At 37.9% G+C, this 16,261-nt stretch overlaps 2 protein-coding genes across 2 annotated transcripts; both read left to right on the plus strand.

Moving 5' to 3' along the window:
* The first annotated feature begins 731 nt into the window (after positions 1-731).
* Positions 732-1,721, plus strand: LOC124999246 (trace amine-associated receptor 1-like). The gene has a single exon (XM_047574063.1). It carries the CDS (start codon positions 732-734, stop codon positions 1,719-1,721), a length of 990 nt encoding a protein of 329 aa, XP_047430019.1.
* Positions 1,722-12,361: 10,640 nt separating this feature from the next.
* LOC124999238 (trace amine-associated receptor 1-like) lies at positions 12,362-13,351 on the plus strand. Its single transcript, XM_047574054.1, has one exon. The coding sequence runs from the start codon at positions 12,362-12,364 to the stop codon at positions 13,349-13,351; it is 990 nt and encodes a 329-aa protein (XP_047430010.1).
* The last annotated feature ends 2,910 nt before the right edge of the window (positions 13,352-16,261 follow it).

Consider the following 16,261-nt stretch of genomic DNA (forward strand, 5'->3'; position numbering starts at 1 on the left):
CAAAGACAAAACACCCAGCCAAAACCAGAACATGTAATAATTCATGCAGTTCAGTGCAGTGAGTATTGTACAGACTTGTGGGTAAACAAAACAACCCATCCACAAACACAAGGTTCAGCACAAGAGACACAGCTCTTCAGGGCAAGAATAGGCTGTCCACCTACACCAGAAGGACATAGGACACTTCTTTGAGGACAACAATGTATACATTTACAAAAAAAAAAAAAAAAAAGACAGGTGAAAGAAGAAGAAGAAGGGAGCCAGAACAGGGCCTTACATATAATCTTCAACCACTTCTCAACACAGCACTAACATCTGCCCCCTAAAAGTTTTCAAATTTGTTCAAAATATTATGTGTGACTAACCAACAGCTGCCAGTATAAAATAAATATAAAATATATAATAAATGTAAAATTTTGCCCAATGTATGGATGGATTAAAATGTCCTTAAGGTTGCCTGAGGGCTAGAACTCATTTAAGCCAACACATACGAATCACAGGACACAAGGACAAAACCATCAAACATTACATCATAGGTCACACTTGCTTGCAATTGGGATGTGATGTCTAAGCTCTGGTTGGATAGCAATTATGTCAGTGGTTGATTAGTATAAAGGTTTTGAAGAGCAGCACATGTAACTGAAAACACTGTTCAGCATCTATATTGTTCAGACTGTTAATGGTTTGTATGTATTTTAAATGCATTTTCTTTCTACTAGGAGATCAACAAAATGGAACCAGAAGTTACTGTCAACAGGACTAATGTTGTGACTGACATACATCCCTGTTATGAGATAGATAACTACAGTTATGCACTGACCACAAGCCCTTCCATTGTGTGTGTATTGTTATATGTTTTTCTTGCATTATTGTGTGTTTTTACAATATGTGGAAACCTCCTTGTTACAATCTCCATCATTTACTTCAAACAGCTGCACACTCCTACTAACTCTCTCATCCTCTCTCTAGCTGTGGCTGACCTGCTCGTTGGGATTATAGTCTTTCCTTTAAGCATGGCATTTTCTCTCAGCTCATGTCTGTATCATGAGGGGTTATTTTGCAAAGTACGGGGCAGCTTTGATATATCACTAAGCACGTGTTCTATTCTGAATCTATGTTGTATTTCTGTTGACAGATATTATGCAGTGTGTCAGCCTCTGACATATCAAACTAAAATCACTCATCATGTTGTTGTGATCATGATTGTGATGAGCTGGGGGGTTTCTGCTCTAATTGGAACTGGGGTAATCATTTCTGGGTTAAACAGTGAAAGCTGTGAAGAAAGGTGTTTCATTAATGTTCTTATGGCAAACACTGTTGGACCCATATTATCATTTTACCTGCCAGTGATCATAATGCTGTGTATCTATCTGAAGATTTTCCTTGTTGCACAGAGACAGGCACGCAGCATCCAGACCACAACAAAGTCTGGAGCAACTGCCAGTAAGATGGAGAGGAAGGCCACCAAAACACTGGCTATCGTTATGGGAGTTTTTCTTTTATGCTGGAGTCCCTTCTTTTTTTGTATCACCTTTCTCCCCTTTACCAGCAGTCCAGTTCCAATTCCTGTGATTGAAACACTAAACTGGCTTACGCTGGCAAATTCAATGCTGAATCCATTTATTTATGCCTTCTTCTACAGCTGGTTCAGATCAGCGTTCAGAATGATAATTTCTGGAAAAATATTTCAAAGTGATTTGGCTAATGCAAACTTGCACTGACCTACAAGATGCGGGAATCCATCGATGTGACAGCATTAATTTTTCCACACAAGTCCAGAAAACCCAACTGCAAAATATGAAGGATCTTTGAGCTGGCACTAACATTTTGTGCAAAGCAAATTTAATGCAACATTTCTTTCTCGTGGAACTCATTTGCTCTTTAATTAGTGAAGTCTTAACTCCCTCCATATTGAAATGTGGCATATTTTTCTTTTACCTACTATAAAATGTCTAAAATCCAGTGGCAGGACACTCAACAAATACAAACTGGACCTTTACATATATGTTTTACCTTTAACAATTATTTATTTACTTAGCACTGAAACATGGTGATCATTAAGCTACTGAATCATCCTGAATCATGTCTTTTGCAGTGTATGACATTCTTAACTTAATTAAGTTAACTTAATTCCTTCAAAAGCCAGCTTTTCTTTTGTTTTTTAAATCTTATTTTATCACATACTGCATTGATTGACTGATCTGACAGCTCAAAATCTGTAAAAACGGCTCGATTGTTTTGTTTTTTGATGAATGGAAATAATTTTGATAAGAAATTCCAACTTAACCTGTACAGAAATGCCAAACAAAATTTAGTTCATTATAATATATCTATATAAAAACCCCACAACATCCCAAATCGTACAGTGCTCCTGCCTGTAGTGAAGTATCTAACATAATGGAAAGTTTTTCTCTCAAACTTTACAGCAACACTGAATTCATTCAACATGACAAAACCACTCATAATGGTGTCTGTTCATTAGTAATAAAAATAATATCAGTCCTTGAGGCTGTTAACTAAATAAGTAAATAATAAATTAATCTAAATAAGAATTGACAATTGAAATTATTCAATCATTACACTGTGTATGTAAATTAAAAATGTATCGGCATGTCATCAATTATTAATGCCATCATGTGGATGTATAAGGAGCTATATAAACTTCATCAACTTCGTTCATGAAGTTGCTAAACATTCTACTGCTTCCCAGATTATGTTCTGAGACTGAGATTAGTTGCCAAGTGCAGACATTTTCAGTAGCATTACCCACATCAAGTACTGCTTTCTTGAGCTTTTCAAATATATGCCTGAACAACTTGTTGTTTTGCCCCACTTGGCGCAAATAAATAATACAATGGATAATTAGATGCTGAAAATTCTGTCCCTGTTGGGTTATTTATGGTAAATGGTCTTGCATTTTCATAGCACTTTTCTACCTATTGGTACTCAAAGCACGTTTACAGTCACAGACTCAACTATCCATTTGCTCACACAAGCACACACACATTCACAAACCAGTGCCAGTTGCACTGGGGGCAACAGGGGGGTTTCAGTGTCTTGTTCAAGGACCCTTCGGTTTGTGGACAACCCGCTCTACCTACTGAGCCACAGCCGCTATCCTGAATGAGTTATGATTACAATAATTAGTGGAATTCTAGTGCGAGTCAAACTGTTATATAGTATATTATGTTTATTATGTTTATATTTTAATCACAAATTTCTGTGACAGTAGTATTCACTTGATAATGCCTTTATGTGTAAAAACATGCAAAAGCTAAAAAGCTACAGCTTACAAATGACTTTCAATGCATGCCAGCAAAATTGATGCCCGACGTTTGCCACAGTGTGATAGATGTGATGTGGAACAACAAGGAAAAATAAAATAATAATAATAAAGGTAACACTTTCTATGAAGGTTGCATTTATAATGCTTTATGAATGCACTCATAGTGTTTTATAAGGTGTCTATAAAGCATTATAATGGTCATTATTACCATCTATACATATTCACAAGTCGTCATAACCAACTTCATGATGCATTATGACAACTGGTTATGAATGATTATAATTTTAATCTGAATAGTGCATTATAAATATGTCAATATCTGCCAAGTCACTTGTAAATGTTATGATGCATCATAACTACTTTGCTTTGCTAAATGTGCAGTGATGCATAATGAGTTTTGACTTCACCTATAGTGCTTTATATCTGTAGTTATAAGTATATGTAATAAAGTTATAATAATGTATACATCTCCCTACAGCACACAGTTATAAACAGCTATGCAATATCATAAGTGCTATTTGTCAGCTCTAAGTAAAGTGACAAGAATATGTCACTATTATTAACAGATATAAGTTACTATGAGTAATTAAAAGGTGCAATGAACTAAGTCCTGAGTCTGGCATCTTTACCCCATATGCACAATGTTAATATCATAGGTGTTATTTGTCAGCTTTAGGTAAATTAGTGCAAATGAGGTGTTGTGGATATAAGACTATTATAAACAAATATGAGGCACAATGAAATGAGAGCCTGGACAGTAAAGACAAAAGGAATGCATTTAGTTGACTTTATTTTCATTTAAACCAACACACATAATCAGAATGATTATCAATGTTCTGAGCACATTACACAAACACATGAAACACATGAAACAGGCCACAAAAGTGGCACAGCGTGGTCCTAGAGATGTGGCTCTTAAAAGTGCCTTTGGGTTGGTGAGGTGATTCAGGGTCAGAGGTCAGGAGATGGTTCGACAGCAACTACAAGAAGAACAGAGGCAAATATTTAGTGCTCTAGCTGGGTTTGTTGTTATGCAGAAAGGTTTGATTGAAAACACATAAGCAGATCACGTTATTTTGTTTAAAGCAGCGTAATGAGACATTGTGTTACCGCATATCATGCAGGCAGCGCAGATTACCCATAGATGGCTTAAGCTAGCTACACGAAAGTTACCAGACACGGTTAGTTTTAATTCACAAATTAGATCGTTTTCATATTCTTGCGTTTAATGATTGACACCATTCGAAATCATTGCTTTAATATGTAAACGATGTGCTTCATGTAAGCAAAGTAAGGCATTAGCTCACAAAACACTAGCAGGACAGAGAGACAACCTACCTGTCCTGGAGAGGACTCAGCGGAGAAAGGAAAGAAAAACCGCTTTACGATTAGTACATACAGTCAATGCTTTACGACAGTGGGAGGAGCTGGGGACGGAGGTAGGTTTGTGGGGTCAGAGGTCAGGGGTCATAGACTAAAGAATGACATTTCTACAATAATAATAATATAAATAAAAACTATATTAAAATAATATCTGATGGCATTCAAAACCAGCTAGAGCACTAAAGATTTGCCTCTGTTCTTCTTGTAGTTGCTGTCAAACCATCCCCTGACCTCTGACCCTGAATCACCTCACCAACCCAAAGGCACTTTTAAGAGCCAAATCTCTAGGACCACACCGTGCCACTTTTGTGGCCTGTTTCATGTGTTTCATGTGTTTGTGTAATGTGCTCAGAGCATTGATAATCATTCTGATTATGTGTGTTGGTTTAAATGAAAATAAAGTCAACTAAATGCATTCCTTTTGTCTTTACTGTCCAGGCTCTCATTTCATTGTGCCTCATATTTGTTTATAATAGTCTTATATCCACAACACCTCATTTGCACTAATTTACCTAAAGCTGACAAATAACACCTATGATATTAACATTGTGCATATGGGGTAAAGATGCCAGACTCAGGACTTAGTTCATTGCACCTTTTAATTACTCATAGTAACTTATATCTGTTAATAATAGTGTCATATTCTTGTCACTTTACTTAGAGCTGACAAATAGCACTTATGATGTTGCATAGCTGTTTATAACTGTGTGCTGTAGGGAGATGTATACATTATTATAACTTTATTACATATACTTATAACTACTGATATAAAGCACTATAGATGAAGTCAAAACTCATTATGCATCACTATACACATTTAGCAAAGCAAAGTAGTTATGATGCATCATAAAATGAACAGGTGACTAGGCAGATATTGACATATTTATAATGCACTATTCAGATTAAAATTATAATCATTCATAACCAGTTGTCATAATGCATCATGATGTTGGTTTATGACGACTTGTGAATATGTATAGATGGTAATAATGACCATTATAATGCTTTATAGACACCTTATAAAACATTATAAGTGCATTCATAGGGCATTAGAAATACAACCTTCATAGAAAGTGTTACCATAATAAATAAATAAAATAATAATAATAATAGAAATAATAGATAAATAGATAAAAGATGTCCAGTGTTCTCACTAAGAAAAATTAAAAGAAAAGAAAAACAAATGGGGAAGAATCAAATCAATTCAGTTGGGGTCCAGAGAAGTCAGGGTATTAACATGTGATGTTGATGTATGGATGGATATCAGTGGGCAGGGTTCTAACATGATATTGAGGGCTTTGTTTAATGATTCAAACCCCCACACAGAAATTGAACAGAAACTGACTAGTTGGGGACAGGAAAAAAAACATATGAGCATAGTATGCTGGAGATAAACCACATCTATCATCACAGATATTATTTGTGTCTGGAAATATCCTGCTAAGTCAGTTTTTTGTGAAATTAATTTTATTAATTTTATGGAGAACCTTAAAATGGATTAAACTAAGACAAGCACAAGTAGAATTAACTCTAAACATTGCCTCTTTCCAACACTTATCTGCCAAGTCAAAGCCACGCTCCCCTTCCCAACTATCTTTGACCCTCCCAGGGGAGGAGATATTTGAACATGATATGAGATCAAATAATACTGAAATCTTACTACGACCCATTGCAATACAGAGCACCTCAGTGATAAAAGATGCCGTTGGAGCTTGAGGGAAAGGTACAAAGTGTGTGATTCCGTGTTTGGAAGGATTGAAACACATGAGACTGGGGTAAATTATATTTAATACAGAGATCATTAAATGTAGCAAATAAGCCCTCCGAATACAAATCTGAAAAATGAACAGACCTTTCTCTCTCCACAAAGTGAAAACTATGTCTGTTTTGTAGGGGGGCAAGAAATGATTGTTACAAATAGGACTTAGAGGGATGGGTACTGAAAGTTTTAAATGTTGCATGAATTGCTTCCAAATTTTCAAAGAGGAAAGTACAATTGGGTTTTTAATATAACTAGGATAATGAGAAGCTAGAAGGGCACAAACCAGAGCTGCCAGAGATGAAGCATTGTCCATTATCCACCAGTCCCAGCTGGGAGAATTATACCAGGCATGGATTGAAAATTCATTGTATTTGATGTGCTCTTTGGTTCTTACCAGCTCAACCACATTTTGAGATTATTTTGTCTAACATTTGTATAAATGATTTAGATAAAAAAAAAATTGGAAGACACTGAAGAAAAAAAAATCTCGGATCTCATTTTAATACAATTAATCGTGCCTATGAAAGAGATCAGTCTTAATTTTCATAACCAACTACTTAAAGTTATTATTTTATACAGTATTTTTATATAGTAAGGGGAGGGAGTTAGAGATACAGTATTAATACCTAAATAGCGAAAGCTAATCGAAATGGTAGTGCATCTGATGGGATCTGTTTAGCTGCTAAGTTTACTGGAAAACCTAAGAAAGATCCAAAAGTTGTCAAGATTTGTAAAATATTATCTACACAGCTAACTGGTAATGTGACATATAGTAACAGATCATCAGCATAGAGAAATACTTGATGTTCCAGTCCAGTTCTAAAAATACCAGTAAAACATGAAGATTTGAGAGCAAGCGGCAACCTCCAGGTCCGAGCCATCAAGCCCATGTGGAACTGCAAAAAGCTTGAGGCTGACTGCAAAAGGGAGCAAATCCCTACAGACTGCTATGTTAAAAAGCCAAGCTTTACAGCATTATTAAACATGTTCAAAAAATGGTTTTGGTTTATTGGTTTATTTCATGACCACTGTATGGGGGGTGAATTCGTTTATTTTTTCATTAAGGTTTAAAATTTTGCATTATTAAGGGTGTTCCTACTTAGAGTGACCGGCAGTAGCCTGAACTAACAGGCAGCAGAGGGTTGGGTAGGCAGGTCTCAACGTCCGCCACGAACCCCCATGTCGATATTTGGAGTATCCGCGTGTGGGTGGAGTAAAGCTCATCCAACATGCCGCCTGCGGGTTCTTCCCACTTTGGGCTTCATTTTCGAAGTTCACAATCCAATGGGTGACATCACGATGGGTTTGTCCATAGTACATACAGTCAATGTTTGAGAGCAATGGAGAGAGGCTCTATTGTTATGGCAAAGAGCAGGGGAGACATTGGGCAACCTTGATGAGTCCCTCTTGTTAGAGTAAAATATTCACTCTTAGGTCCATACGCTTTGAGTGAGATTCCAAATCTTCCACAGCAGTCTTGAGAGCATCGTATTCTTCTGTTATTGAGGTTAGCTTGGAGCGTAGCTCTACAACATCTTGCTCCAAGCTAGTGACGCTATCTGAATGGGCCGAGAGGGCTGTCTTCATCTAAGAAATTTTAGACGGGTGTCTGGCAATGATGGTGGTAATAGACTCGAGCTGAATTAATCGGGGCAAAAGGCGGTGAGCTCCACTGTGGTGCTTTTCCTAGATCTTTCCAGTTCGATGATGAGCGTTTCCAAAGTGAGGGGAAATGGCCCTGATGCCGTGTTGCTAGCTTCCAGGCCAGAGACAGGGAGAGTCTTCCTGGCTTTTCCGAGATTGTTTGCTCATTCTTCTGCAGGTTCAGTGCAAATTTAATTAAAATGAGTAGTTACGCTGAAAATAAACTTGAAAGAATGACGTAATTTCACGAACTTGTATGGAGGTATTGAGGTACATTCGTCTTCTACATCGTCAAACCATAGAAAAATCAAGTCCCAACCAGTTTATTTTTAAACAGCTGGCTTGTTAATACTATAGTTCACTAAACCCCATGAGGAGGCCAAGGACTGCTGAGCATCAAAGCCACAGTCCGTGATGAAACATCGAAAATCCGAGAGCACATCAAGAAAATGGCCCCAAATGATGAACTCCTAAGAGAGTGTCTCAGGCAGCAGAAAACCAAAGAGAGTACAGAGAAAGAGGTGCAGGCACATGTCCAGGAAACATGTCCCTACACGGCATATACGACTGCCAAACTGAAGAAGTGGCTGATATCGAGAAAACCTACCAATGACTGGAAAACTCTGGACTGAAAGACAGCACAGAGGTGCTAATCATGGCAGCACAAGAACAGGCCCTAAGTACAAGAGCCATAGAAGCCAAGATCTACCAGAGCAGACCCAAGGCTGTGCAAAGATGCCCCTGAGAGAGTCCAGTACATAGTAGCAGGGTGTAAGATGCTAGCTGGGTAAGTGTATATGGAGAGGCACAACCAAGTGGCAGGGATAATGTACAGGAACATCTCTACGCAGTATGGATTAGAAGTACCCCAGTCCAAATTGACCACACCCCAGAAAGTGGTTGAGAACAACAATGCCAAGGTCCTGTGGGACTTCAGCTTCCTGACTGACAAACCGGTCCTGACTAACCGACCTAGACATAGTGGAGGTGGACAACGAGCAGAAGAGGGTGGGGTTGAAAGATGTGGTGATACCAGCTGACGGCAACATGAAAAAGGTGAGAAGCACGAAGGGTTGAAAGAGCAGCTGATACAGATGTGGAAGGTTAAGGCCACCATGTTCCTCGTGGTAGTAAGAGCACTCGAGATAGTGACCCCCAAACTGGGAGAGTGACTCCAACAGATCCTAGGAACAACACCTGAAGCCTCAGTCTAGAAGAGCGCAGTCCTAGGAACAGGTAAGATACTGCTCTAAGATACTGCGCAGAACCCTCAACCCTCACATACACAGCTGAACACTCCTAACTATCCCATCCTCTCTCAAGCTGTGGCTGACCTGCTTGTCGGGGTGGTAGTGTTTCCTCTAACCATGGAATTCTCCATAAGCTCATGTCTCTACTACTATGATTTATTTTTTGCAAAGTATGAGGCAGCTTTGATGTGTTATTGTGCAACTCATTTTCTGAATTTGTGTTTCATAATGAAACTGCAATGTTTAGGGACAAATACAATGTTTTATCTTAGTTTAAAAGTAGAAAACAGGTCATCCATGTATGGCAGGCATGCTTGGAGTCTAACCTCCTGATTAGTTTCATCTGGTTTCATGGATAAATATAACTATAACTGGGTATCATCTGCATAGCAATGGAAATTATGCCATATTTTCTAATAACATTGCCTAAGGGAAACAGGTAAAATGTATATAGTATTAGTCCTAGCACAGAACCCTGAGGAACTCCATAGCTTACTGCTGAACATATTGAAGAATCATTGTTTACATGGGCAAACTGGAATCTGTCTGACAGATAGGATTCAAACCAGTCTAATGCAGTTCCTGTAATCTTAATAACACTTTACTGTGTCACTGTAGTAGAATACTGTGATTGGTAGTGTCAAATGCAGCACTAAGATCTAGCAGGACAAGTATAGAAACAAATCGATTTTCAAAAGCCATGAGGAGATCGTTGGGAGCTTTAACCAGAGCTGTGTAAATTGATATATAGTTGGCTAAAACATTTGGGTCTAGAGCAGTTTTTTTTTTAAGTAAACGTTTAATTACAGCAGTTCTAAAAGACTGGGGCACATATCGTGATTTAATGTGGAGGAGTTAATTAATGGAAAAACTTCAAGCAATTTAGTTGGGATGGGGTGGTGATGGTTTAGATGTTGTAATTATTAAGCTCAGGAAGATCAAATGGAAACAAGGAATCCAAGTATTGATTAGGCCCTACAGAGGTTTCTAATGCAACTGTACTTACTGTATATCATCCACAGCTGTCAGAAGGATGCATGATTTTTTTCTCTAATGCAAACAATACCATCAGTAAGAAGCTCATGAAGTCATTACTACTGACAGCAGAAGGAATAGATGGCTCAACAGAGATGGGACTCTTTGTCAGCCTGGCTACAGCACTGAATAGAAATATGGAGTTGTTCTTGTTTTCTTCTGTTAGACATACAAATTTGCCGCAATGTTCACATCAAACATATTTAAGTATAAAACAAAATAATACAAGTAAACACAAAATGTATTTTTTTAAGTGAAAGTTTTTATTAGGAAAGGTAAAATTAATCCAAAAAGCTACTTGGCCTTTGTGAAAAGTGATTGCACTCTTGTTAAAACATAACCTAACTGTGGTTTATCACACCGAGTTCAATTTCTCTACCCATACCCAGGCCTGATTACTGCCACACCTGTACTCAATCAAGAAATCACTTAAATAGGACCTGTCTGATAAAGTGAAGTAGACCAAAAGATCCTCAAAGTTAGACATGATGCTGAGATCCAAAGAAATTTAGGAACAAATGAGAAAGAAAGTAACTGAGAGCTATCAGTCTGGAAAATGTTATAAAGCCACTTTGGAACACCAGTGAACCACAATGAGAGCCATTACCCACAAATGGCGACAACGTGTAACAGTGGTGAACCTTCCCAGGAGTGGCCAGCCAACCAAAATTACCCCAAGAGCACAGCGACGGCTCCACAATAAGTAAGAGACTGGCCTAAAATGTTCAAAGACCAAAACCACTCCTGAGCAAAAACAACATAAAGGCTCACCTCAGTTTACATTTTAGAAAAATACCAACAGCAAACTCTGGTGGTGGTGGTGGTGGTGGTGTGATGGTTTAGGGCTGTTTTGCTGCTTCAAGATCCAGAAGACTTGCTGCATCTGACCCCCTAAAGTTTCCAAATTTTATGGTCAGATATTGTCAGAATGAATGTATGTTGTTGAGATATAATTATCTCTTACCACTGTAAAGACTGACATGCTGTCCATTATATACTTTGAATTTGCAAGGCACTTCAATAACAGTGTATGCGCACAGTAAATTAGTTGGTATATGATGCAGACTCTGTATGTATGTATATATATATATATATATATATATATATATATATATATATATACACACGCATATTCTTGGACAATCAACCTACATCTTGGCATTTTCCAATAAATACCTCACTGTTTCCCTAAATGTCGAGATGTCAAGCTGCTCTAGAAGAAGCATCTGGTGTCTGCCATAAGTGAATACAAAAGGAAAAAGAAATAATGTACCAAGTGTTATCTGTCACATACAGATGAGGAATTGAACAGGTGTACGACTTGAGACAGGAAAGATTTCCTGTAGCGTTCTTTGAGACGTTCTTTGACTCTGTTATCTGTCTACCATCTGGTGGAGAGGGTGGTCAGAGTTATCCATGATTGATAACAGTTTGTTTAGTGTCCTCCTCTCCAGTTCAAAAGTTTCCTGTCCGCAGCCAGTGACACTAACAGATTGAATAAAGTGATAAGGAAGGGTGATCACTTTATTTACACTGTGGTGTCATTCCCCCAGCAGACCACAGCCTCGAAAAGGGTGCTGGCCACAAAGGATTGGTAGAAGATCTCCAGTATCTTACTACACACATTGAAGGACGTCAGCTTCCACGGGAAGTAGAGTCTGCTGCAGGCCTTCTTGTACACAGCTGTACTGTGTACAAGGACAAAACCATCAAATGTATGCATCATCCAAAAAAGCAAAAAAAAACAAAAAAAAAAAATGTCCCAGCCACTCAAATAAACGCCGCATCATTGGTCACCCAATTGCTTGCAACTGGGATGTGGTGTCCAAGCTCTCATTGGATAGCAATTATGCCAGTGGTTGATTAGTATAAAGGTTCTGAGCAGTATATATAACACGGTTCAGCATCTATATTGTTCGGCTGTTAATGGTTTGTGTGTATTTTAAATGCATTTTCTTTTTACTGTTCATTGTAAGTGTTATATCGTAGGAGTTCAACAACATGGAACCAGAAGTTACTGTCAACAGGACTAAAGTTGTGACTGACATACATCCCTGTTATGAGATAGATAACTACAGTTATGTACTGGGAACAAGCCCTTCCTTTGTGTGTGTATTATTATATGTTTTTCTTGCATTATTGTGTGTTTTTACAATATGTGGAAACCTCCTTGTTACAATCTCCATCATTTACTTCAAACAGCTGCACACTCCTACTAACTCTCTCATCCTCTCTCTAGCTGTGGCTGACCTGCTCGTTGGGATTATAGTCTTTCCTTTCAGCATGGCATTTTCTCTCAGCTCATGTCTACATTATGAGGGGTTATTTTGCAAAGTACGGGGCAGCTTTGATATATCACTAAGCACGTGTTCTATTCTGAATCTATGTTGTATTTCTGTTGACAGATATTATGCAGTGTGTCAGCCTCTGACATATCAAACTAAAATCACTCATCATGTTGTTGTTATCATGATTGTGATGAGCTGGGGGGTTTCTGCTCTAATTGGAACTGGGGTAATCATTTCTGGGTTAAACAATGAAAGCTGTGAAGAAAGGTGTTTCATTAATGTTCTTATGGCAAACACTGTTGGACCCATATTATCATTTTACCTGCCAGTGATCATAATGCTGAGTATTTATCTGAAGATTTTCCTTGTTGCACAGAGACAGGCACGCAGCATCCAGAACACGACAAAGTCTGGAGCAACTGTCAGTAAGATGGAGAGGAAGGCCACCAAAACACTGGCTATCGTTATGGGAGTTTTTCTTTTGTGCTGGTGTCCTTTCTTTTTTTGTATCACCTTTCTCCCCTTTACTAGTAATCCAGTACCAGTTCCTGTGATTGAAACACTAAACTGGCTTGCACTGTCAAATTCAATGTTAAACCCTTTTATTTATGCCTTCTTCTACAACTGGTTCAGATCAGCGTTCAGAATGATCATTTCTGGAAAAATATTTCAAGCTGATTTGACGAATGCAAACTTGCACTGACCTACAGTATGAGAATTACAGTAGTAACGCCTCTTTCTATACAGCTTCCACTTTTCATTGGAATTGACCTGTGGCCGAAGATTAATTTATACAAAGGTTGACATTTAGAAATGCTATAAACTGCAGATTTACAAATATATTCATATCACATGCGGAGCATTGACATAATTACACAGATTAGGATCAATTTTATAAAAATAAAAAAGTAGCTTCACACTACCTTTACTTTACATTGTTAACATGTTAGACATTGTTAAAAGTTGTGTAAAAAGTTTGATGCAACATTTCTAACTTGTGGAACTCATTTGCTTTTAAATTAGAAAAGTCTAAACATTTTCAATATCTAATAACACGTTGATATATTGTATATTTGTTACCTTTGAAACTTTATCCATTATATACAAACCTAATAGAGTAAAGACAAAACTTCACATCTCACCCACTTGAGGTGCTTTATTCAATTTTATTTATATGGCATCAATAACAACGCAAATTGTCTTGAGACATTTTACAAAAAGCGGGCTTGTAACCTCCAGAGCAAGCCTGAAGGCAACGATGACAAGGAAAACTCCCTTTTAGCAGAAAGAAACCTCAATCTACATATATTAATTAATCTTAAAATCTTAAAAAAGTTAGGAATTTTGTGTGTGAGAGAAGAGAGTAATCCCAGCAGCCTAGGCCTATAGCAGCAAAAGTAAGGGATGGTTGAGTCCAGCCCTAACTAAATCCTTTAACAAAAAGGAAAGTCTTAAGACGGACCTTAAATGTAGAGAGGGTGTCTGCCTCACAAACCCCAACTGGGAGTTGGCTCGACAGGAGAGGAGCCTGATAGGTGAAGACTCTACCTCCCATTGTTCTTTTTGAAAATCTGGGAACCACAAGTAGTCCTGTGCTTTGAGATTGAAGTGATCTGTTGGGTATATGGTACAATGAGGTCTTTCAGATATGATGGAGCTAGGCCTTTAAGGGTCTTGTTTGTAAGGAGGACAATTTTAAATTCAACTAGGTTTTAGAGAGAGCCGATGAAGAGAAGCTAAAACTGGAGTAATATGATCTCTCTTGGTCACTTTCTTTATGTGAGAATTAAAGAACATATGCCAAATATAACACCAAGGTTTTTCACAGTAGTACTGGAGGTCAAGATAATGCCATCCAAAGAAACCAGGTGATTAGTTAATGAATCTCTGTGATGTTTTGGGCCAAATACAATGACTTCTGAGGAACTCCATAGCTTACTTTTGCAGATATAGAAGAGTCATTGTTTACATGGAGAAACTGGAAACTGGACACTTTGAAGTCTCTCTAGTAGAATACTGTGTACAGCAGGACTAGTATAGAGACAGGCCCATTGTCATAATCCATGAGGAGATTGTTGGTAAATGTAAGCAGAGTCGTTTCTGTACTTTAATTGTATTTATTGTGTTTATTGGGATCCCCATTAGCTACTGCCCATCAACAGCTAATCTTCCTGGGGTCCACACTTAAAATAAAACAGTAAAAAAAACAGTAATAAAATAAAACAATGACAACAACAAAAACACAACCTTTTGTGAAACTATTAAATTCACATTCTTTCATTCAACTAAACTCACAGTGAATGAAATAACACTACTAAATGACAATAACAATAACCAACAACAGTCATTATTAATAATCACCATCATTACAATAATTAATAATGAATTGAATACCGACACATATATCTCTTTGTATGTGTGTGTGCGTGCGAACTTATGTATATGTGTCCAATCTATACCTCAATTCCTTTGAGCTGCTGATGGTTTTTCAATTGGAAGGATTTATTTTTTTCTTCAATAATATGTTTTGACAGTGCTACCAATGCTCTATATAGCACTGTTTTTAACACTGATTTTTTTTTTTTAGCTTTAGGCAGTTGATAGCAACCTCTTGTGGCATGATCTGTTTGATATGCATGTACAACGGAGCTTAAAGTTAACTGATTATATAGACAGGTAGGATGTTTTAATAATCTAATATTTTTTAAAAAGACTAGGAGTAATACTTTCAGCCTTTCAGTGACTTTAATCCAAGAGAGCGTGTTTATGTGCTAGTCATCTATTCTAGTACCACTGTTAATTGTGTGTTTAGGATATCGCTGATTTCTTTTACTGTGGGTGCATGTACACATATTGTTGTGTCATCAGAATACATGGACACTTTGGCTTTCTCCAGCACCAGAGGAAAGTCATTTGCAAGTATAGATGGAGTATAGTAACGGACCTAGTGAACTCCCAACCTGTCTAGCTTCTGAGGAGCAACCATTGAAAAAAACTCTTTGAGTTCTATTAAAAATATAACTCTCCAACTATGCTATTGCTGTTTGGGTGAAGCCATAACACCTAAGTTTATTAATTAACAGTCCGTTGTCAAGTGCACCAAAGGCTGCACTGTAATCGAGTAGTACTGCTCCCACCATATTTTTCCTGTCTACCTCTCTCAACTAGTCTGTCATTTGTGTAAGTGCTGTAGCGGTTGAGTAGCCCTGCCTATAAGTATGTTGGTATTTACTTAGCAAGTTGTTCTCAGAGAAAAAGTCTTGTATTTGATAGAATGCAATTTTTTTCTACAATTTTATTTAGAACTGGTGTCAAGCTAATTGGTCAGCTGTTAGAACCAGTGAAGGCACTCTTGGTATTCTTTGGAAGAGGTATCACTCTAGCTTCTTTCCATCTTAGCGGACAGCTATTATCTTAAAAACTGAAAGACACCGCGCAGACGTTGTAGGCCAAAACGAATAGTGAGGGTCTGCTGGGTACGCCTGGCGGAAGAACCTGTTAAGATGGTCTTCAATTCCCACCTCTGACAGAGTTTCAACCGTGTCCCGGGGGCTGTGGGGGACATTGAGTCTGAACAGGCTGTGTTCCATTCCACCATTGTTGAGGCGGCTGT

Source organism: Mugil cephalus, chromosome 21 (assembly GCF_022458985.1).
Source record: "Mugil cephalus isolate CIBA_MC_2020 chromosome 21, CIBA_Mcephalus_1.1, whole genome shotgun sequence".
NCBI lineage: Eukaryota > Metazoa > Chordata > Actinopteri > Mugiliformes > Mugilidae > Mugil > Mugil cephalus.